Here is a 24,508-nt window from a genome sequence, read left to right as displayed (position 1 = left end):
GCCTGGACAATGACAGCCTCTGACCACGAAAAGAGCAGGAGACACACTCATTATCTTTCATGAAGCTTTTATAAGAACTAATTTGTTCAGGTACAAATCCTGGACAAAATCCACAAAGAATGTCACTTTCAAACCAAAATGGCCACCCACCTGTGTGTTTCACAGTCTTGCTTCTTATTGATTATTGTGCATCCTGTCACGATGGACACAGAGTACTAAATTTTGTCAAACGGACATGTTGAGCCAAAAAATATGTATGTTTGCCAGTTGTTGCAAATGACCAGGTACTGTACATTACTTTGTACATTATTTACCTAATTACATTATCTTTATACCTTGGTACAAATTCTAGTGGACTGATTTTTAGTCTAGAATTTAGACTGACCAGGTACATTTCTAGGACCATGGCTGACTGGCTGCAACAGTGGTCAAAGGAGGTAGGCTATTATGAATTAAGTGTTGGGTTAGCAACAGGTGGATTTTTTTTCCTGAAACGTCATAGCTGTAAATTACAATGCATGGTAAAGTCTGTATTGTGCAAGCTTTTATCGGTAAAAAAAAAAAATCTCAAAAACCTGATGTGCTAGAAAAAAGTAAAGACGTTTTTTAAAACAGTACCAAAAATACATTTAGGGACACAGAAAGCCATCATTAATTAAAATTAGCTGGTGACGAATGTTAGCTTGGCTTACCATTTACCATTTCTAGTACGTTGGCTAACCAGGTACCATTTCCAGTACCTTGGGGTCCAAGTACTATTTTAGAAATAGTTCGAAATATTATTTCTGTTACCTAAATCAACAAGGTACAATTTCTTGTATCTCAACCAGGTACACCACCTGGTACCCTCAGGTACCATCTAGTACCCTGGCTGACTTCGAATAAATAAATCAATTTAGTTGCTGGACTAAAACTGTAAATAATAATTAACCCCCCGAAACGTAAAATACAAAAACTAAAATGCATATTAAAAAAAAAACAAAAAAACAGCAACAAATCAAATATAATCGTTTATTGTCTTAAGAGAATTGGAAATAATTCAAATAATCCAAAAGGTGACTCTCTGTACAAAATATTTATTCCAAATGTACATAAACATACTTCTCATAACTTACATCTCAACTTTATTTCTTCCATCAACGGGACGTGGACGTCATTTAATTTCTTCTGCTTATCTCTTACAACCTATAAATTGATAGAAATATGAAAAAACAGTCCACATTCGCTAAAGAATGTCACGTGACCAAGAACTGAAATTGATGCAGGATGAATTGTCTCTTGTCAACCACTGGATGGCAGCGCCAGCACTGAGCATCACAATACAGTAGAACACACACAGCACACGCACACACGAAAACTCGCGTACACACACAAACACTACAGCATACACACATCCACTCTCGCTTACAAACAATTACATCACATGCACGCTCATGAACCAAATCCACCACATACACAGTGAGGCTCACTGCAAACATAAAAAAATGAGCGGGGCAATAAGAGTATAAAGTTGAGCTGCTAAAAAAAAAAAAAAGTTCCCCCCAAATGGTTTCCTTCATTCCTTCATTAAAGCTAAGCTGGACAAAAAGGTTCCGTACCTGCCGCCCAAGTCGCCACCATCATTTTAGTTTAAACTATGAATTCTGCCTAGCAACAGTCAACTAGAGCATTTTTTTTTCATTGGCCCATTGGCAAAAGCCATGATTTCTAGTAACAAGTACAAGGGCTGGGACATATCAATTATCCATATTCATAACTTCAACAAAAAGACAACTGAAATGTAACAATAGCGTTTTAAGAAAGTGTGACAATGCTATGAGGGTATAAATAAGTAGCGCTACAAAATAAATATGACAATAAATAAAAAGGTAGTGAGGGACCAAAGTTCACATGGACGCCAAAGTTGTACATTTGTGAAAATTTTTAGCCATTTGTCACATACAAATTTGTGTCGTACGACTTCATTTTAGCGTTGTATTGATTTAACGGACTGACCACCCCCACAATGAAAAGGAAAAACAATTCGTCCAAACAAGTAGTGTAACTACATTATGTCAGTAGAGAACAGTTGAAAAAAGTTGTCATCACTTATTTTACAAGATTAATCTCACAAGAATAAAGCAATTTTTTTCTTTTGAGAAAATGTTTCTAAAAATACAAATTTAAACTTGTTAGAACGGGGCTATTCAACTAAATTATTCAGGGGGCCACATCATCAAAAACTTAAGGGGCCGGCGGCCAGACTGCCACAGTATCGATAGCGACATGTTTACAGACCGAGCGTCGGGAAGAGGCGCGGCTGCGACTCACTTAGGCGTCTTCTCCTCCTGTTTTGGGGGGAAACATCTGGCGTGAAAACGCTCCGCCTGTCCCATTCTGAAATCTCCTTAATTTTACGAGAAGGAAAAGCTTTGAAGCCACTTCCTTAATCTTTATCTACTGTCGGTAGAGATGTATAGCACTGCACAATGCTACAGGGCATCCTACCTTCCCAGGCGGTGTGTAACATAAGGATGTGTAAACGTAGCAAATGTCTGTTTTTTTTTGTTTTTGGCATTCTTCTGCGGGCCGGACCAACATGCTTGCTGGGCCATATCTGGCCCCTGAACCGTCAGTTGAATAGCCCTGTGTTAGAACAACCTCACATTAAAAATACATCTTAATCTCACAAGAATAGTTGGGTTTTTTTTCATTAAAAGTCAGAATTTTAAAAGAATAAACTTGTGTTTTTGTTTTTTATAGAAGGCACAATCTTAGGATAAAATGTGTATTCTTTTTTAGATTAAAAAATTCATTTTGCCAGAATCAAGATTTATTTTTTGCTTTTCCATAAGTAATCTAGAAAGAAGTCTTTTTTAAATTCCTAATAGTAGAAGAATACATTTTTTGGGGGGGAAAAACAATCGTAATCTTACAAGAACAATCTTTTTTTTTGTACAGAAAGTCATAATTTTCCAAGAATAAAGTTGTAATTGTACAAGAATTTGGGGGGAAAAAAATCTTAAGAGAATAGTAATATCTTTTATTATTCCGAAAAATAGCGGTACTTAATTTTAGGAGACTAAAATATCTTAATAAACCCTTTTTTTGTGGGAAATAGTCAATCTTACGAGAATTTTTTATTAATACATTGGAATCTTACAATAATATATACAATTGTTTTTATTTTTGAGATAATAGTCATAATTGTGTGAGATTAGAGTTATTTTATAATCTTTATGGAAGAAAAAGTAATCTTAAGTGAATAGTCTTCATTTTTAGTTTAATTTAATCTTATGAGACTAAAATCATAGTTTTTTTTCTTAATCTTGTGAGAATAATCAAAATTTTTTTTAAAAAAAGTATAATTTTACCAGAATTTTTTTTTTTGGCAGAACTTCACTTGATTAAAAAACAAAAAAGCATTTTCCGTAACAACTAGGGTGACGACATTGTGCCAGCAGGTGGCATAATTTTGTTGACAAAAAAATTAATAAATAAAAATAGTCAACGCAACATTTTGCCAGTGGGAGGCAGTGCATCAAAGACGACGATGAAAACAAACAAACAAAAAAAAAAAACAGTGACAAACAAACAGCTAGCGTGACGACATTGTGCCAGTGGCGGAGAGGGCGCTTTGGCGACGTCGCAAGCGCCAGACCAGTGTATATGCTCGCCAGCAGGTGGCGCTGAGTATGTGCAGAGTCCTTTCTTTCTCCATGTTATTTCTTTTTTTTTTTTTTAATCCGAGCAGCTCGACTTACCCCTTTTGTTAGAGAAAAAAAAAGAAAGAAAATTGTCGCCTATGCGTCTTCAAAAGAAAAACTACTGGCTCTCGATACGAGGAGGTAAGTCCAACAGGAGACGGCGGCGGCGGCGTCCCTCAGGGTCCGTGGTCGTGCTTGTAGTAGCCTCGCCTAAGCGCCTCGGAGGCGATGCTCTCGGCCGAGCGTCGCTGGTCCAGGTCCAGCAAGGCCTGCAGCAGGTGATTGATGTCGGCCTTGAGGCCCTGCTGCTGCATCCAGTTCTTGAGCAGCTCGTACACTTTGTCGCCGGCCACGCCGCTTTCCGCCAGGCGGATGTGGTTGTCGCTCACGCCGATCATGCGGAAGAACTTGTTGTGGATCCGAATGTCAAGGTACTTGTCGAACAGGTCGAAGCTCTTCTTTAGTGACTTCTCAGACTCTGCAACGGACGAAATTAGGTTATTCGAGTCAACTTTCATACATACATCTGTCTTGACCGTTAAAAAGATGAAATATTATTCAAATCTTTTTTTTTTTTCATATCTTTACCAAGATAGGTAACGACCAATCACGGCTCACCTGTTTTCTGAAGCTGAGCCATGATTGGTTGTTACCCGAGCCCTGAGCACTGAGCAACTGATGTCATTTTCAGTGGACAAGTGGGAAAATGGCCAACTCCTGAGATGGACAAAACCGGGGGGATTTTCCTGCTCAACTCATATTCCACAAATGCAATATTGATCAGAATGCCATGTTTCGACTAGTAGGGCCTGCAAATAACATTCTTGTAAAGAATTTTTTTTTTTTTTTAGGGAAAAAATGCTTAGTGAAAGTCATGTCTTTTTCTCCACAATAATCAAGTAGTGTTTTTGCGGGAAAAAAAGTGGATTTTAAAAAATTATTAATTTATTGTGGGAAATATACACTGTCGGCACCATATGAAGAATTTCTTTGTTTAAAAAAACAAAAAGTTACTTTTTTAAAAATGCAAATGGCGGGAACTAATTTGCAGATTTTTCAGACTCACAGGCTGGCCTGGTCAGTATTCCCCATGAATAGTGGGTGCCCACTATAATTACTAAAAAAAAGAAAAAAAGGAAAAAAAAACCGTACTCTTAATTTTAACCAAAATAATCAGATAATTTCCCGAATATAAAGTAACATGTTTTTAAGCTCTGGTTTGCCAATTTGAGACTCACTGCCTTACACAACTTGTAAACTAACGTGAACTGTTGCACTGGGTGAAAACAAGTCCTAAATTAGTCCCCCTCCCTCTCTCGCTTGATTTTTGCCACCCGAGGGCTCTGCCTGGACATTTCCCATGACGTGCCATTCGGGGAAGTGCCAATGCGGCTGTACTACCTTGCAACGGCAGCAGGCGGTGCTGTAGAGGATCCTCCTGGGGACAGACGAGACGGCATGTAATAGACGTCCACAAACAGAAACGTAAAAAAAAAAAAAAAAAAAAAGACAGAGGGATGCGCACCATGGCAGCGCTGCTAATCCTGCAGGGGACGGGGCTCTCCTGGGAGCTGTCCCCGGACGAGGCGGCGGTGGGCAGCGCCGACAGGCTGGTCTGTGACGAGCTGGTGGTGTTGGGCAAGCTGTCGCCCAGCCCGCGGTCTTCATCCTCTGGGGGCGGCGACGCCTTGTTGTTGGTCACGCCCGCCTGCGTCTCCTGCAGCAGCGGACGCGACTCCGGACGGGAATGGTCGCCCTCTAGGCCGGCGTTACGACTGTTCTGGCACTCCTCCGCCGTGGGGGCGGTCTCGTCCTGACAGAAGTAAACAAAAAATAAATCAAAAATTCTGATTCAGTCGACAGTCAATCATCGTCAAATGTTGAATGTTTTTGTAGTGCTATCGAAAGTCTACACATCCCTATTCAAAAGCTGCCATTCATTTGAAGAATAACCTATACAACTGTAAAAAAAATACTTTGAAAGGAGAAGTAATATTTAACTGAGATAATGTGGTTGCAAAAATGTACACACCCTCATAACTGAGGACGTGGCTGCATTTAAAATTAACCAATCGCTGTAAACTCATTAGATGAGAGTTAGCCCACTTGCCACCATTTAATGTGACTCAGTAGCCCCAATTTAAAGTTACTTTTTTTTTTTTCAATAAAGTCACTTTTTTAAAAGTCTCAATGTTGTGAAACTAAAGTTGTTTTAGGCAACGTATTATTTTTTATCAGCAAAGGTCTTGAATAAAGCTGCATTGCCTGTTCTGAAAAAGTTGTATTATTATTACAAGTTTTGTTATGCTTTTTTTGTATATTAGAAAAAAAAAAAAAAAAAGATTTCTAAATATTTTTGGTGAGTAAAAAAATAAAAATAAATAAATCTTCCAAGAATAAAGATATTTTACATTTTTTTGGTTGTCTGTTTTATCATGACTAACTGTTCACTTTAGGCACCCATTCACCGAGTTACTCCAGTGTAAAGCTGCCTGTAAGGAACAGCTGTTTTGACACCTTACACCAGGGTTTCACAAACTTTTTTTTTTTTTTTTTTTGCCAAGAACCTCCCCTTACCACAAACCACTGAAATACCAAAAATCAATTTGAGCCTTGCCTGTACATACTATAGTATTTGTGTGTTGCATGTATGCCTTTAAGGAGGCGGTGCCTCGTGAGTGAGGTCAAGAGCTGAAGTCACGATTCTCACCAATGCTCATATTGGTACTACGTCTGCCTCATTTTGAGCCGGGAAAAACCCAGTAATCAGTTTAAGACTTACGATGGGAATTTTGATGATTTCGCTGGTGTCGCAGTGACTCTTTGCGCCTGTCAAAAGCGGACAAACAGCATCCGTTAGTAAAGCCACGACGTCGCCACTGAAACTCGGCCGGGCCGCGACGCGCACTCACACGTTCCCTCGAAGGAGCAGTGCTTGACGGCGAAACACCACGCGGCCAATCCGGCGACCACAACGGCGAAGAGGAAGAGGCAGATCAGCACGGGAACCACTGCAACACAAGCGAGGCTCTATAGCGAAAAAAGTGATGGGTCGCTGGAGATAAAAGCGAAACACGGAGAAGCGTTACTGATGTCTGCCGGCGAGGCGGGGGTGGGCGGGGTTCGGCCTGGCGGCGTTTGGGTTGAAGACGGGTCTCGCTTTCGGCACACCGTGTTGGAAAAGTGCGTGCACTTCTTCACCTCCTCCTCTCCCGCTTTACACCTAAACAGTCAGTCAACCAATCACCATGGATGTATTCTGTTAGGTTGATTTATTGGAATTTTTATTTATTTTTCATTTTTCTTTGTGACTCACTTGGCACAGCGTTTGCAGACCTCGCAGGCCTGATCTGGCACGCAGAAGGTTCCAGCTCTGCACTGACACCTGGTGTCCGACATGGTGGTGCAGGACGCTGTCTCCATCTCGTCTGCGAGCCACACACACACACACACACACACACACGCACACACATTTGTTCACAATCAACACAACACAGGTGGAACTTTCAAGTACGCAAACTCATTTTTGTCCAAAATTTGTGTAGCAATTTTTTTTTTTTTTTAATAGCTTCATCTAACAGTGTGTATTTCCATTTTATGGTTATTTTTGTAGTTTTGATTTTTCTCTATAATTATTTTATAATACCTTTTTCATTTTTTTCCTAATATTTGTGCATTCTCCGCATTTTTTTTCTGTCTAATGGGTTAGTAAAGTATAAAACATGTTTAAAGTTGTAGTAGTGGTGTTGGTGGTAGTGGTAGTAGAGGTGATGGCAGTAGTAGTAGTAACAGTCGTGTTTTTGTTTTTATTTTGCATGCTTTTCGATATTTTCAGGTTAAGGCACTTTCACTAGTCTAAACATTCTAATTCTAATTAATATTACGTTTGTGGAATATGAGTTAAGCAGCAAGATCCATCATCACAACTGCTCAGGGCTCAGGTAATGACCAATCGTGGCTCAGCTTCAGAAAACAGGTCAGCCGTGATTGGTCGCTACCTGAGCCCTGAGCAACTGTGATGTCATTTTCAGTCGACAGAAGTGACAAAATGGCTAAAATGGAGATGGCTAAAAATGGGTGGATTAACTCTTATTCCACAAATGCAATATTTATCAGAATGCCATGTTTCAACCATGTTTGGGTTGACTTCCCCATAAAGTCATATTCCACAAACACAATATTAATCAGAATACTGCATTTAGACTGGGGACACATATTGTAGAAGACTTTACAGCAAAGAGCAATTATGACCTGACTTTAACGACGAATCGTCGTCGCGTTTCATCTCCAAATGCAATGACATGCTTCTTCCAATCACAAAGATGTTTTCCCATGTAGGTGAAAAGAGGACGTCAGGTAGTTTGGGTGTGGAAACATTCCGAGTCACGGGCAAAGAGGAGCAATTATCCCCAAAGTGCTAACTGGCGTAACACGACTCCCTTTTCAAGCGGGACACAAAGAGGCCACGCCCAGACCGGGCCAGGTAAGCCATCCTGGGACGCGCTCTCATTGAACAGTGGCAACAAAACCACAAAAAACACACCCTTTCTTGCCAAGTAACTTCATCACTCGGCATTGTCGCCACTGCGTCTCACAGCGCGCACAAAAGAAGAAAAAAAACAAGGATCCACTTTCTCTAATCTGGTAAAAGAAAGCAGAAAGAGTCCACTGGGAATACTTCCTGCTAAAGATTAGTATTATTTTCAAATTAGACTTAACATTGATTGGCGTTCTTGGGGTCATGAGACAAGAGCGCTTAAAAAAAAACAAAAACAACAAAAAAAAAAAAAAAAACACAAAGACAATCACAAAATCGCATCACCCGAGATCACAATTTCGATCCAAAAAACATAAATCATTCATATATTTTCTCTTTAATATATTTGTATTTCTAAAATTTTACATTGCTTTGTCTAAATTTTTTTGCCTCAAATATCTTTGCGTTTTGCCCAGTATTTATGTTTTGTATTGTTTTCTACTATTTTTCTCAATTTTTAATATTTATTTTCACCTAATATTTAGTATTTTTCATCGTGTCTACGGTTTGGCTGATATTTTGTACTTTGCATCAAATCATTTTAACTACTTTATTTTTCTCTGTACCTTTTCATCAAATATGTTTGCCTTATTCCTTTTTTGTGTGTTTTAAATATTTTTTGTGGAAATATTTTCTATTTGGTCAAATTGTCTTTTATTTTTCATCTCATATTTGTTATAGACCTATTCTTTTTTTTTTTTAGCCATCTCTGGGGGCGGCCATTTTATCACTTCTGTCGACTGAAAATGACATCGTAGCTGCTCAGGGCTCAGGTAACGACCAATCACAGCTCACCTGCTTTCTGGAGCTGAGCCAGGATCGGTCGTTATCTGAGCCCTGAGCAGTTGTGATGTCATTTTCAGTCGACAGAAGTGACAAAATGGTCGCCCCCTGAATTATGCTGCTTAACTCATATTCCACAAACGCAATATTAATCAGAATGCCTTGTTTCAACTAGTGAGCCTGCATAGAACAGTTCTTGAAAAAAAATGTTTGGGTGGACTTCCCTTCAAAAAATATTTTGTAACTTCTGACCATAAATAAAGTTCAGATGTCCAAGTAGGCAAATTTGATTTATTTGTAGTTGGTCTTTTTACAATTTTTACTTGTCATAATGGCGGGAAAAGTTTTTAAATGATTTATTTTGATGTGATTTTTTATATCACAAACACCTGGCATTTGAACATGAGTGTGCAGAGTGTTTACCTTGTCGACAGTGCGTGCAGGGTAGACATCGGTGCATGCCGTTGGAATGCTCCGTGTACGTGTATCCATGCTCGCAGGGGGCGCACACTCCCTGCTGGTAATCACGCTCGCACTCCTTCTGCACAAATGTCCCTGATGATGACAGCAAAACCAAAACAATGCAAGGTCAGCAATAAGCAATAGTCATATATTTTGAAAGATTTGTGAACCAAGATCGATTTTGACTGATACACAAGTCAAGCTGGCTTTCATAGTATTTTATACTTTTTTTTTTCTTTTTTTTTTTTTAAATCAATGTACTTTTGTTTTTCATATGTTTTACTTTTCAATGATTTGTTTATTTTTCATCTAATATTCGTCAAATTTTCATCAAACATTTGTGTATTTAACATACTTGCATGTTCCTCTAGTACAGTGCTTCTCAAATAGTGGGGCGGGCCCCCCTGGGGGGGCGCGGTGTGATGTTGAGGGGGGCGAGTGTGACCCTGAGGAACACGCTTTTTTGCGCCGTACTACAATAAAGTGTAATTGCACATCCACTTTTCTTTTACAGACTAATAAACATTGCTAATAGGGTTATTCTTGTAAGTTGAACTATATCTCTTTCTTTTTGTTTTCTTTATGTTAACAATGATACGATGTTATGCAGAGGTGTACCTATAACCTAGTTGCGGCGCAGAGTGGGTGGTGGTGTGGTGGCCGCGAATTGTTTCTTCTTGCTAGGGGGGCGTAACAGAAAATAATTGAGAAGCACTGCTCTAGTATAACCATTTTTACCCAATGAACTTATACATCTTCCATCTTTGTCTCGTCTTGCTCTCTACTATTGATCAACATTTTTGTATTTTATTTACTGTTTTTGTACTTTTCGTCTAATATTTATGTATTTTGCATCTGTTTTCTTTTTTTGCATTGTTCCATCTGCATTTTTCCTCAAATACTTTTCCATTTGACCTCAATATTGGTGTATTTTTACATTGTAGGCCTACTTTTTTTTTCCCCCATTTTTGTTCATTTTTCCATCTGTTTCATTTTTCATCTATGTCAGTGTTCACATTTTTAATATATATTTGCAAAGTGTACTTGGGCATTTAAAAAAAAAATACATTTTTATTTTCCATATTTTTGTTTTGTGTTTGTGTGTAATATTTGACATTTTTGTTAGAATATTTTTTAAAACTTTTTTAAAAATGTGAGCCCCTGTTTTACCTAAAAAATGTGTTTTGTGTAATAGTTTTGTATTCTTCTATTTTTCGTTTCTCCCCCTCATTATATTTCTTTATTTTCCATCTTTTTGCAAATGCTTTAGACAAGGCCGAGAACGAAAATGGACGTACCGGCCTGGCAGTTGAGGCAGCAGAGGCCTTGGTAGTGGTACTGCCGGTTCTCCACGCAGGTCCTGTGGCGGCGCAGCAGGGTGACGTTCCTGAAGTCTTCATCTATCGCGGCGGACCACTGGGCTGCGGGGGGCTGCACGGCCGCTCGGCACGGCGAGCTCGCGAGGAGGAGGAGGAGCGTCGCCAGCAGCACCTGAGGGGTGAGCGGACAAAACAAAAACAAAAAACAAAACAAGACTTTGTTTTATTGGTGTGGAATGTTGTTGCACAGACAGACCAGCTCTTTCAGTGGCATCACGTCAAAAGACCAAGAAGATTCTTCATGGGTTGCCTTCTGTCCGCAATCTGCACATTGATTAGGAACATCTGACCAGAACATCAGCCGTGGGAACACAATTAAAGCGTTTTGCACCCTACCGCGTGTGCAACGCTTACATGCTAACAACAACAGCTGGGCATCGCCTAACCGTCACCGAGTTCCCTGCTGCATATTTAAACAACCCCACGTGGTCCCAGTCCGTCCCTCGTTCGCATTGAGAATGTAATCTTCACGTCACATGCTGGCGCCGCACGAGATGACATGCCGCTAAACCCAGAAAAAATATCAAACAAAAACTAATGACACACACGCACAGCGTGGTGATTGATGAAATAAAAATAATATGGGGCACAGGCACACAACACTGTTTTATTTTTTATTTTTCCCTTCTTCGGCCGTGTGTCAGGAATGCGGTACCTGCGTTTGAATAGGTACAGGTTAAGCCCATTCTCGACGTCGTTTGGCTGACTTGGGCCAACTGGGACCACGTGGGTCGTTCAAATTGCAGAGGGGAACTCGGCGACTGTTAGCCGATGCCCAACTCTGCCTAACAACAGACTAGCGCATGTTCAACAGGGTCACAGCTGACTTCGACCGACCGAAAGGCACATAGAGAGAAATAAGGGTGCACACAAACATTCACACCTATGGACGCTTAAGAGTCTGCAATGAAGTTAACATGCATGTAATTCAGATATGTGAGGAAGTTGAGTGCCTGGAAAAAACCCATGCAAGAACGGGGTCATTTAACATCAAAGGCCACCACACAGGAGGTCTCGAGCTGAGAGTCAAAGCCAGGACTTTTGAAAGAGAACAAACTAAAACAAAGATGCCATAAAAAAAAAAAAAAGACAACTTGCCAAATAATTGTGCAAGTAAACAACAAAAAAAGATAAACGTTATTATTTGCTTTTTGCGGTCACTTGATTTATTTTATGTTAAAACAAAAACTGAAATGGTGGTATTTTAAAAATGTGTCTGTACTTCAATAACCCATTTCCATCCCACTTGTTAAAGCTTTAATACATTTACTATAAAACAACACTTGCGTAAATGGCGCACATCCTTTTGTTTGGAGTGACACTGTTAGCCAAAATGAATTTGCCGTTACTTGCCTGACTCGCTTGTGGTGATGTATATAAAAAAAAATATATATATATATTTTTTTGCCTTATTGCGGTCACTTGATTTACAATATCTTGTGTGTTTAGAGTAGGCTGAAAAGCTGAAATGCTGGTATTTTCTAAATTCATCTTCAATTCAACACCTAATTTCCAAACGTCTGCATTTATTTTGCATTTTAAAAATCTCGTGCTAGCTGCAATGTACGACTCGAAATTATATATATATATTTTTTGCCTCGCAGCAGGCGCTAGATATGTCTTTAGCGTTAAGACTTAAAACTGTAACGCTAAGATTTGTTTGAAGTTCACTTTTTGCGAGGAACGACGGAGTTAGCTTGAGTTGGTGTGCTTGTGTGATCCTGATGCTAATGACAGCATACTTTTGATCAATTTTTTTGAAGAGCCCCTTTATAGGAGCGCCGGTGTTAGCTAACAGCAGCGTCCGACGTGATAGCACAGCTATTCATGCGGCAGATAATGGCCGTCTTGTGTAGGTGGGCTTCCCAGAAGAATACTGGGCCGTGCCGCTTTAGCGAGGCCCCCCGGGCACTGCCGTTTTTCTTCGCACGCTTTTCAGCGCGTCAACGTGAGAAGGGCCCATTCACGGGCCAACAACACACTTTAGTGTCTCGACTTCAAATGACCCACATTCTTCCAACGCAGATGCTTTGAACAGCGCGACATGCGACACCGACGCAACGCGACACCGCCGGGATAAAGAAGAGGCTGCGTCGGAGGCTTTTGTCTCGCACAACAACACCACACAGAAATCTTTTAGTTGAATTAAAAACCTTTTTAATAGCGTCTCCGATATCCTTAAAAACCATACAGTAAAACTGTTGCAATCGTCAATCTTTACACTCATTTGAAGTTTTAAATGAGTTATAAAACTACCCATGACAAACATTCCAAATGCAAATAATATTTTAAATAAACTTGCGCCAATGTGTTAACTTTTCAAGGTAAAAAGAAAACTGTCAAAAACTATATTTAATAAATTGGTTAAATTCTATTCTTTAGTGTAACCCGCATGAAGAATTTCAAAATGGGCATCCGTGATAGGCGGATCGACGGACCGGTCCGTCACATAGGTGGAATGCCCAGCTCTGGATAAACTGCGGCCATACTGAACATGAGTTGAGCTACTCTCGCGACGCGATTACATATAAAGCCAACATAGATAGTCCCGAGTCTGTAGAGCTACACCGGAGTCAAGCGGCTTTGAAAGTGCGCTGGGTTACTACATCAGATACACGCCAGGTAAAAAGTGGACAAACAATGTCGGACAAAATAACTCATTTTGGTCTGTGGGCACTTGTACAACACAGCCGGCCTCCAATACGAGCCAAAAAGAAGCAGGCGTAGGTTACCCGGTACTTGGGGTCGCTGCAAAGTAAATATATGGACTTGTTTACAGCTGTTGAACAAAGATAGCAGTAGTTCTAGGCTTTAGTAAAAGCCCCGGCCACCTGAAAAGCCACGTAAACATGTTATATTGAATTTTTGGGGATCAAAGGCTGCAATTACGGGATGTCGTGAGACAAGTAAAGATGGAGGCCATGTGCTTCTCCCAAGGAGGACGACGAAGGGGGAACAAGTTGGACTCCTGGAGTGTCGCCATGCCTTGTTGTTGGGAAGAACTTTTCTCTTCAGTCTCTTGCCCTATGAACACCCCCGCCCCTCCATCCACCCCATGCTGTCACCCCTTCCCCTGCTCCGTCTTCTGCCTCTTCCTCCTCCTCCTCCTCCTCGCTGCTCTCATCAGACTTTCCAAAGTGGCTGCGAGCAGTCACAATCAGGCCTTTTACATCTATCCAAACATAGGACGCAGGCAGAAGAGAGAGGAAAGGCGGGCGATGGGGGAGGGGGAGAGTGCTAGTAGAGGAGGTCTAGAAAGGCTTGAACACAGTGCGTTTGTGTGAGAGCGTAGCAGGAGGTGGAGGCGGGGGTGGGGGGGGGCAATTCAAGAACACTTGATGAAGCGAAGGCTTGCGTGAAAAGATCTGCAAGGAAGCACATGTGTGCCGCGGACATAACAGGAAAAAAAGGGCTGGGGGGGAAAGAAGAAAAAAAAAAAAAAGAAAGACAACTGGAGATCTCAATATGCAACGCTACACCAGCATGACAAGAGTGCAACATCGCAGCAAACGTTGGGAAACAGTCGCTAATACAAGACGTCGCGTGGGCGTCCAACAACTGCTTGGTTCACTCATGGAGAGATTAAAAATGTGGCTAAGCTAGCGACGACTAGCAGTAAAAAACAAACTGAACCGGAAAATTGTGTCTTGATTTAAACTTTTTGCAAGTGCATCGAATCGAACCGTTCTACTTTGAAATACATCGAGGTACGCTAGCCTTGACTCACATTGTCATTAGCGTGAGGAAGCTTAAGGTGAAGATAGAGTAACTTTGTAAAAACATTTTTATTGTCAGCAAAAAAAAAAAGCATTAAAAATGTTGGCCTCCTTGAGGTCCCTTGGTCAAAACTAGTTTAAGTTTTCAAATTCTGCTGTTGAATTAGCTTATCAATGGTACCTTAACATAATAACCAAGTATTTTTCTATTGGCAACAAAAACCATTAAAATGAATACAAAGGTTTCCGCCACTTTGCGGTCAGTTGGTTGAAGCTACTCAAAATTTAACCTTGACTTGTGCTGTCATTATAGCTTATTGAGGGTACCAAGTTGGTTGTTTTTGTGTTGGTACTACCAACACAGAAGAATACTGTTGGTTGTTTTTGTGTTGGTACTACACAAATATGTTCTACACTACCAACACAAAAACAACCAAAATATGTTCTGACAAAATATTTTTGACCAACTTGTGTTCCTCCAAAAAAGTACAAAGTATCTCTTTTGTTTCCATTGACTATCTAGTGCCTTCATGTGACGTTGGCCTCCAAGACCAACAAAAAAACACAGCAGCCGCACAAAGACAACTCTATATGGCACCTTCCCTAAACACAGCTTGTAAATTAACATGTTTATCCACATTTGCGCCATCAAGTTCAAATGCGCAATCAAAAACAGAGAGCGTGTGGGCACATAAATACTTTTGGCTAGCCACACTGCGGTAGCACCATAAGCGAGGCAGCGGCAGGGGGTGACCGTAAGCCCAGTGAAAAAAAAGTCTCCAAAGCCACAATCCCTGGAGGAGGTCCAGTCCACTTAGCACAGAACGGCATTGTGATGACTATGCCGCTTATGCGCAAGTTAAAGCAATTAAAGTCGCAATCAAATGAAGGAGGAGGCTTGTGTCGGGGCCTTCCTCTGAAAAGGTTCCCCCACCGAGGACAGGACATCCGCAGAGCTGCTTATCAATGGGCCATTTTAGCGGTGGCCATTTAGCGAGAGCGCGCATCCCGAAGTGACTGTACAAACAGTCGGCGCGCGGCAAACAAAAGGAAGGAGACGCTTATTCAATATTATCCAGATGACTTTAGTCAGAGCCGAGCCATAAGCGGGGACGACGTGTCCCCTATTACAGGGCCGCATCCTGGCCACAAGCATGCTGTTCTCATTAAGCGCTAATCATCCAGCAACACGTACAGGGATATAGTTTTGAAAAGGTGTATTTCCCAAGCGCAAACTGACGAACATGGTGTTTTGACTTAAACATTTAATTGGTTCTGTGACCACACTCAGAACTCATGTCAGTTTTTCCTGTTTGAAATGAATGGAAATACCATTAATCCATTCCAGCCCCCCAAAAACACGACCACAATTTTGCAATAAACATTGTTTTTTGTTGATTATTTTTTGTCCTGATGATATTGTATTTTCCCATATTATGCATAGTTTTCGCCCATTATTTGAGTACTTTTTACATTATCTTTGTAGTTTTCATTAGTTTGTTTTTATCAAATATTTTGATCCTGATAGTATTGAATTTTTACTCGATGTAATTTTTATCCATTTGTACTTTTTGTTTAATGGATATTTGGTGTCTATTAGCATTCTTGTTTGTCTAATATTTTTGTATTTTTTGTGTCTGATATATATTTCTTCTAATTTTGTCAAACTTTTTTTTCTCACATTTTCCCTAATATTTGTGTGTGTGTGTGGGAGGGGAGGGGGTGATTGTCAATGATTGTCAATTCATTTGGTGTTTCTCGACATACCGGTAATATAATACAGAAGATTCTCAATATTGCTGCCTTTGCTCTTGCCTTGTGGCACCCCCATTAGAAAATCCCTGACGCCGTCAACTTTGCTGACTAGAATCATGATACCAAACTTTCCTAGCGTTTCATCTCTAACTCAAACAGTGGAAAAAAAATCATCGCAAGTCTGCGACTGCTATTTATGCAACGCAGTTAGCCTTTGAGCGCTAGCCAAACAGCGCTAACGGCGTGATTTGTTGCTCCAAGCCAAACAACTCCACTGGATTCCCAAACAGCAGGCAGCTGCGAGGTCAAAGTCAACAGCGACTCAAACCAACCACTAATCACCAAACCCCGCCCACTTTCCACACAGAAGAGCTCAAACTGGCTGAGAAATAAACGAGCGTCTCGTAAACAATCGTGACGAACGAGCGACATGCCTCTTCCCGCCATCTCCGTGCGCGCCTGTCCTTATCGCCGTCGCCTCCCCCGAACCGCGAGCCCGTCGAGCATCCAAACGTGCCCGTAGGCCAAGAGACAGCCATGTTAACACGTTACAGCTGTTAGTGACAAGCCAACAAGCGCTGAGCTCAAAGCAGGTTTGACGCGCGCGCTGAATGACGCCTACTGTATAGGAGCGTAATGAGCGTAGTTGCAGAGTGAGTTCAAATATGACATGAATGAGTGCTTAATTGCACTTGGCTGCATCCACCTCACCGAGGCCTACGAAACAACTCTTGTCACTGCAACTCCATTGCAGCCAAAAATCCAGCCAGCCGTTTCAGTGTGGTTGCCACACTACACAAATCGCAAACATAATTTAGAACAGTGGTCTCCCACCACCGGTCTGTGGGACAGCTTTCGGTGTCATAATGCAACAAATGTCACAATGTCGGTGTGTGTTTTATCGTACAAAATCTACTGTACAGTATGATGAAGAGCATTCTCACTCGTACATAGTTGCTGTCTGTAAATTATGACACGCAACATTTTGCCGACGAAGATGAAATTCCACTTTGCGCCGCTGCCCTCGTCCTGAGGTAGTGTTTACGACTAGCAGTGATCGGTGCTAACGAGGCTAACCGCTATGCTGTTCCACAACCATCTTATTTTTGCACTCTCGAACCGGCGCAGCCGTATGAAGACGGTGTCGGCTTGTTGGCTTGTCTGCTTCACAGACTGTGACGGTCTCACGGTGAAGACAGGAGACAGGCCAGTCCAAAGTCCTTTGTAAATTGGCTGATTAAAGACGAAATGCCCCAAAAATTTAATTAATGACTTTAAAGGGGAAGTCAACCCCCCCAAAAAATCTTTGCAATAATATGTTCTATACGCCTTCACTAGCCTAAACATGGCATTCTGATTAACATTGCGTTTGTGGAATATGAGTTAAACAGCAAAAGCCACCCGTTTTAAGCCATCCCATTTTGCCACTTGCTGTCGACTGAAAATGACATTGCAGTTGCTCAGGGCTCAGGTAACAAGCAATCATGGCTCAGCTTCAGAAAACAGGTGAACTGCGATTGGTCGTGATCTGAGCCCTGAGCAGTTGTGATGTCATTTTCAGCCGACAGAAGTGACAAAATGGCCGCCCCCTGAGATGGACAAAAACAGGTGGATTTTACTGCTCAACTCATATCCCACATATGCAATATTCTTCAGAATGCCATGTTTGGGCTAGTGGGCCTGCATGGCACGCTTTCTTGTCAAGAACATTTTGGGGTGAACTTCATCTTTAAGTATTAAACATTGATCTGGACAGTACAGTCAACTCGACAACTATTGTTAGACATTAGTTCCTCCGGTGCAAAGAGACAATGGACCTCCAAAGTTCCTGGGTTAAAGTTCCTGTGGTCAAAATGTGCTAGTCAACAACCTAAAGCTACATAATAGGAAGTTCTAGGTATTGGTACTTCTAGTCCCTGGAACTGAAGGGTTGTAATCCAATATGTTCAGGGCTGCAGATGCAAAGGTTCCTGTACTTCTCAAACATGCAGCGTCTTACTTTGCCACAACAAATAAAATTCAGACAATAGCTGTCATGGTCCAACCACACACACACACACACACACGCACACACACACACACACACGCACAATGGTCCTAGTTCCCGAGATGGGAATGTGCTCCAAACAGTGACTCTCAGCACTGAACATGACAACACTGAATGTCACAGTGGCTACTTGGACTCTGACTGCATCTCCCCCAGTGAATAGCCAGCGTAAAAAGTGTGGTAAAGTGTTGAAGTATGCATGTACAATAGCGTGTAGAACGAGTGCACGAGTGGGAGCGTGTGAAAAGCGGCAGCCCCCTCCTCTCAGGGAGAACAGGAAGCTGAGACAATACAGGGGCTTCATGCGGCACAGTCACCCCCTGCCCCCCCCTCCAAAACAGCCTGCACATTGCACACACACACACACACACAACATATCCGCCGGGCAGGATATTTTTAACCGCGCAATGCTCGCAGTCCCGCGACACACATTCTTGTGTTTCCTCAGGAGGTGTGCGCGTGTCGCTTGCAGGTTAGGCGACGTCGGCAAACAATCGACGCTAATGAACGTCCAGGCTGGCGCGTGACCCACGTTGATGTGAAACACATGAAGCCAGCAAAGGCTGCTCGCGAGTTTGGGAGAGTTTCTGTTTTCTTTGCTCGACCAAAAGGCCGGCCGATGAACGCCAGCACACAGACATGTGCGCGGCCCGGGGCGAAAGGAGGAGACTTTTCTCGATTAGGCCTGAGCGCCCGCTCACAAGACGTCTGGCAGTGTTGAGGAGGAGGAGGTAGGGAGAGGACGACTACACCAACGTGAGGGGGTGACTAACAGATTGAAGAATGCACAAGGAGCCTCCGCTTTGGCCTGGCAAATCACATTAGTACAATCAAAGTGAGCCTTTGTGCCGCGGCATCGCAGCGACAATGTGACATTTTTATGCAACAATATGATTTTATTGCATAAGTAGTTTAATGAAGTTCCAAATACTCCCTCCGGACACCATCGATACCAACAACATACACGGAAATCCGTGTTTGAAAAAAAAACATTTTTTGAGGGTAGAGGAGGGCAATCACGGCTCCTCTGTTTTCTGAAGCTGAGCCGTGATTGGTCGTTACCCGAGTCCTCAGCAACTGTGATGTCATTTGCAGTCGACAGAAGTGACATAATGGTTGCCCGAGATGGCTTAAAAGGGGTGGATTTTGTTGCTTAAAGGGGAAGTCAACGCAAACATTTTTTTTCAAGAATATGTTCTAGTAGCTGAAACAGGGCATTCTGAAAAATATTGCGTTTATGGAGTCAGTGTTATTCCACTCTTTATCCACATATGGGGGCGGCCATTTTGTCTTCTGTCGGCTCAAATTCAGAAAACAGGTTAGTCGTGATTGGTCGTTGTGAGCAGTTGTGATGTCGTTTTCAGTTGACAGAAGACAAAATGGCCACCTCCAGAGATGGGTAAAAACGAGTGCATTTTGCTAGTTAATTTATACGTATTCCACAAATGCAAAATGAAACAGAATGCCGTGTTTCAACTAGTGGGCCTCTGGGAACATATTCTTGAAAAAGATATTTTGGGGTTGATTTCCACCTTTAAGTGGTAGTTAGCAATAAACAGCCATCTGTCTAAATTTGGGAAGTTGAGATGAAAGGGCCACCGCATGCCTCACTATAAAGACTCAAAAAAAAGGTAACAGAAACATACTATGAACAAATAAGGAAAGAGTTTTTTTAAAGCAGTTTTGAAAAAGTTACTTTGTGAAAAAAATGTTCACGTAAGTGCATGTTGTATCGTTTTAGCAGCAGTGAATGTCTGTGTCATCCGTTACTTAGCAGTAAAGCTTAAAAAATAACACTGACGTTTGCCTAAGGCCATTCTAGAAACGATTTATGAGACTGTGTAGTAAAAATCACTGTATTAATAAACTTGACACGCAATGCTAATCAACATTGAAGTGGGTCATCTGGCTGCTTCAGTCTCATGTGAACCTTTGACGTCATCCCGCCTTGCGCTGGAATGCGTTCTGCCGCTGCTGCCCGGGCACACCTGAACAGGTGACTCTTGCCCGGGGTGAGTCAGCCGCTCTTTGATTGGCTGAGCTGGTCACCTCAGTAACAACGCGAGGCCCCCCCACTCCAGCTTTGCTAATCCACCGCGTTGACGGAGCACCTGCGGCAGGCGTTGCCGGCCGGTTGCATCATTCCGCGCGGCGCCGATAAGCTACGCTAGGGTTTGGCCTGAGCTTGTCCTAGATGGACAACATGGGGAGTTCATTTCCTACTGCATGTGTAACCACACCCAGGCAAACAAGAGATACACATCAAGTTTACAGTTGCAACTGATGCCCCCTAATATCATGGCATGTGTGTACAGGAAATGGACGGGACAGGCAGGCACGTAGGCCCGCTATCTGTGTGTATGTGAGGGGTGGGATTAGCCCGCAGGCAGAGTCGGTGTGTGTGGGTGGATCAAGGGTGGGGGGTCTTGTTTCCTCGCAGTCCCCCCAGCAACAAGGCCACTTGGCGAGGCCTCCTCCAGAATGCACTGCGGTTTAAACAAAAGATAAACAGTGACGTCGCTACCCGGCGGGGGGAGACGGGTGGGGGGTTGAGTTCCTCGCACAAGTCGCAAAGGCCTTTGCCGAAGTTTGACTTGTGGAGAACAAAAGTGTCACGTGACAGTCCACTGATGATGATAATGTGAGGAAGAGTCACAAATAGCACTAAGCTAACCTGAACTGAAAAGCTGGGAATCACAGAGTAACAATTTGATGCTGCGCTGAGGATAACAACAGTAATATGGAATAATAACGTTGTTAAAGCACTGACAAAAGAATGCTGCTTCACTTTGTTTAGATTTAGATTAAAAAAAATCATAGAAGAGGCAATGTCCACCTTTAACACTGGTGTCTCAATACTGTGTCGTAAGAGAAAATGATACAGTATTTTGTCCAACGCATAACAGTAAAAAAACCTTAAAGTAAACTTTTTTTTTTTTCCCCCCAACAAGTGACATTTGTCACAAGTACAAGGACGACTAAATGATCAGTAATACAATTTTTAAGATAACGTTTTCCGGTACAATTACTTGTGTCAAGTTAGCATTGTTCGCAATTTGCTGCAGTTAGTTACTGTTCCCTACGTTAGTTGACATGTGTCATATATGAATTGTTTTATACATTATTCTTACACCATGCATCCGTCATGGAGTTCGAACCGAAAAATCAGTCAGTCGTCGCTAGTGACATCAAACGTTTTGTTCTTGTCAGAGTTTGTCTGACAATAAAGAAATAATTTTAATCAAGAAAGAATTGCCTCAAGTTAGCATCGGTCAGGTGTGACAGTCACTAATTACCACTACTACTAATTACGTCAGAATAAGTAGGTCATCGCTACTTAAGGTCAGACAACAATTTCTTTTTTGGGGTAAAGTTGTTTATGATAGTAATCACTCATTGTGTTACAATGTTAAAATAAACCAGTAATGGCTTGTTGTGGTCATCAGTCACTGTGTCAAATGTTACTGTCAATCATAACTCGTTGCGAATTTGTTGACGCTTACAGTTGAGGTCAACCATTACTCATTACTCCAAAAATGTCTGCTATGTTACTACTGTTACCTACTGATGACATTTAAAATCAGTCATTTATAGCCAGCTACAGTTAGCATTGGTCTTTACGTCAAAGAGTTTGTCAGTGCTCACTACATGTCATTTGTTGCATTAGTCACTTAGTCACCCCCAAGCCCTTAGCTGTGGACTTTTTTGATTAGCTGTCTTTTAGTATTTCAAACGTTATGACTTAAAATAGTTATGTTCGTAGCAGCAAAGAAATTGTGTCAGCTGATTGCTTTTGTTGATGCTTGCAACTAGTTTATCCGTTCGTTACATTGGACTTCCCTTGCTGGCGTTTGTTGTTGCTAATTTGCATACATTTCCTGATCTCATCAGTCAGTTTGTAAGCGTTTGCTTCAGTAGCAACATCCCGTTATTACGTTACATTTTTGCTCTACGTCCATCAACTGTCGCTTGTTCACTCTTGTGAGATTGCTGGCCGTGCAACGGTACCATCTAACAGCGACAGAGAATCCCGCAATCAGGTAGTTGGCAGCGAAGATTACTTTGAACAAAACAGGGCGGCAGATGTGAGTGCCGGGTGGTAAACTTCACATCCATTTTGTATGACACAGAACAGCAATGCAAAATATGGAAAAAATGTCATAAGTATACAAATATCTTCATTTATCTATCCGTGCCAGCGACATATAGTGACAGGCACAACAATTTAAATGCTCTTCCATTAGGTCAGAACTTAGGTACACTATCCACCTGTTGCCATTCATGCAAGTCATGGCTGCCTGCCAGTATGTACAGAATAACAGCTTTGTGTTCTATTAAAAAGGCTCACGTTTTACACTGAGAACGTTAGTTTGTGACTAAAATGAGACGAAATCATCATTATTCCGTACTCATACTTTTTGGGTGACACATTTGTTTTGTAGTGTGCTTTCAAACACCATTTTACGGCATGAAACGCGCGCGCGTGCACGCACACGTTCGCACAACATGCAAATGGCTAAATTGCCAAGAGGCGGGCGGCTGGTTCCGGCTCTGTCTGCAATTAATATTGTCCCAAAAGTTCTTCGAAATTCGCCCCTGCCGCTCTTGTAACTTGATCACACACATAGTTGATCTTAAACAATTATCAATAGGACACACATAAACATTGTACAGCTTTTACTTACTGAAAATTTCCCAACTGCCGGCCCGGTGTTCATGTCAGAAACTTCCGTGAGACTTCTTCAGTCTAAAAAGTACCTGAATGAAACACGCAGCGGTGTGAGGGATAAAACGTGATTAAAAAAAGAATAATAATCATGAAAGAAGGGGAACAAAAAGCTAATGCGTCAGCCGACTTCTCTCATGAGTAAAACTTGTGAGCGGCTGCCCTGCAAACTTCCCGACTGCCGGCCAGACTCAGCTGCACTGATTCTTGCCTCTGGTTACTGGCTAGTCGGAAAGCAGTGACGACTAGCACCAGCAACCAATCACGGAGAGTCGTTATTGAATATTCATGAGGCGGCCGGATCAGCGGTCTGGGCTTAGGTTTTTACACAGCCAATCACGATGAGGTTCCAAAACATTCATGAAGGAGTACGTCACAGCCTCACTTTTAAACTGCCAATCACGGTGAAGTCTATTACTGTATATTTATGAGGCATTGGGTATCTTTTTAAACATGTTTCACACAGTGAAATGCCCCAAATAACAGAAAAATGTACAGAAAAATGTACATAACATCATATTTAGTATTGTGTCCATATGCCTTTTTCAAAGGAATGTGCATACCTAAAGCATTTTTTTACCCATTAAAAAAAAACAGACTTCATTACTTAGTTAACTGATTAGGATTAGACAAATTGATAGGTAATCTGTGTTACCATCTTTTAATTTTTTTTAAATCATTTTTTAGCATAGAGGGGGGAAAAGTTGCAGAATAGAAACAAGACATACAGAAATAACTGAGTTTTCCTGCTTGGAATAATTTTTAATTTGATAAGCTTTATGAAACAAACAAAGCGTAACAAAGGGAATCTAATTTGATATAATAATAAGCATTATGACACAATTAAGAGACTGTGCTTTCCAGGCCCCGGGTAGGAGAGAGTGCAGTGGAGTCCTTGAAAGGATAATGTGAATAGAGATGGGAAATCCAGGTCCAGAAAGTAAAAACCCTGCCACAGTTTGTCTTGAGCCACAGGTGCTTCTACTCAACTGGCTGGTAAACGAGCTCAGTTGTAGTTGATTAGAAGGACCTGTGGCTCATGCCAAACTGTGGCAGGGCTTTTACTTTCTGGACCTCCATTTCCCATCTCTATTCAATAAAAAGTCACAATTTTTGACATGAAGATATGACTTTTAAATAAAGACGTCGAGAGAGGAATGTGTGCACTCCATTTAAAGGAATGTTGTGTTTGTTCAACGTCAAAAGACATAAACATCCTGTCCAACATGTCTCCGCCCAATGTTAATCTAATCGCATTGCATCTAAAGTGCTGTGTCTGTGTAAATGTGTGTGCATTTGTGTGTAACGTGTAGTGGATATATAAATCTACAGCTCCCTGTTCAAATGGTATTTTTCCATAATATACAAAATGAGATCAAGTAAAATCCTTTTCAAAACGATTTACACCATTAATCTG

General features: G+C 41.6%; 1 protein-coding gene across 3 annotated transcripts; it reads right to left on the bottom strand.

Annotated features, from left to right (window-relative positions):
- Positions 1-997: 997 nt before the first annotated feature.
- tnfrsfa (tumor necrosis factor receptor superfamily, member a) lies at positions 998-23,302 on the bottom strand. 3 transcript variants are annotated; one of them, XM_086054079.1, is made up of 10 exons: positions 23,051-23,302; positions 10,767-10,959; positions 9,430-9,561; positions 7,003-7,114; positions 6,776-6,909; positions 6,599-6,697; positions 6,469-6,515; positions 5,212-5,499; positions 5,088-5,124; positions 998-4,164 (listed from the first exon to the last, which is right to left on the bottom strand). In XM_086054079.1, exons 1-10 carry the CDS (start codon positions 23,081-23,083, stop codon positions 3,863-3,865), a joined length of 1,377 nt encoding a protein of 458 aa, XP_085910205.1. In that variant the 5' UTR covers positions 23,084-23,302; the 3' UTR covers positions 998-3,862. The 3 variants fall into 3 exon arrangements, with proteins under 3 accessions (XP_085910205.1, XP_085910206.1, XP_085910204.1); XM_086054080.1 differs by lacking the exon at positions 23,051-23,302 and adding an exon at positions 11,044-11,076; XM_086054078.1 differs by having other exon boundaries at positions 5,088-5,499.
- Positions 23,303-24,508: the final 1,206 nt, after the last annotated feature.

The sequence above is a fragment of the Filicampus tigris genome, chromosome 15 (genome assembly GCF_054856515.1).
Source record: "Filicampus tigris isolate MCC_2025a chromosome 15, RoL_Ftig_1.0, whole genome shotgun sequence".
NCBI classification, from domain to species: Eukaryota; Metazoa; Chordata; class Actinopteri; order Syngnathiformes; family Syngnathidae; genus Filicampus; species Filicampus tigris.
This window is presented reverse-complemented; position numbering and strand designations above follow the sequence as displayed.

What these genes read in the sequence shown, in the direction of transcription:
- tnfrsfa (XM_086054078.1), bottom strand. Translation starts at nt 23,083, where the DNA reads ATGAACACCGGGCCGGCAGTTGGGAAATTTTCA. An exon ending in CGGCAGTTGGGAAATTTTCA is followed by an intron (nt 10,960 to 23,050) that starts GTAAGTAAAAGC and finishes CTCACCCCTCAG; the next exon opens with GTGCTGCTGGCGACGCTCCT. An exon ending in CTGCACGCACTGTCGACAAG is followed by an intron (nt 7,115 to 9,429) that starts GTAAACACTCTG and finishes TGTGGCTCGCAG; the next exon opens with ACGAGATGGAGACAGCGTCC.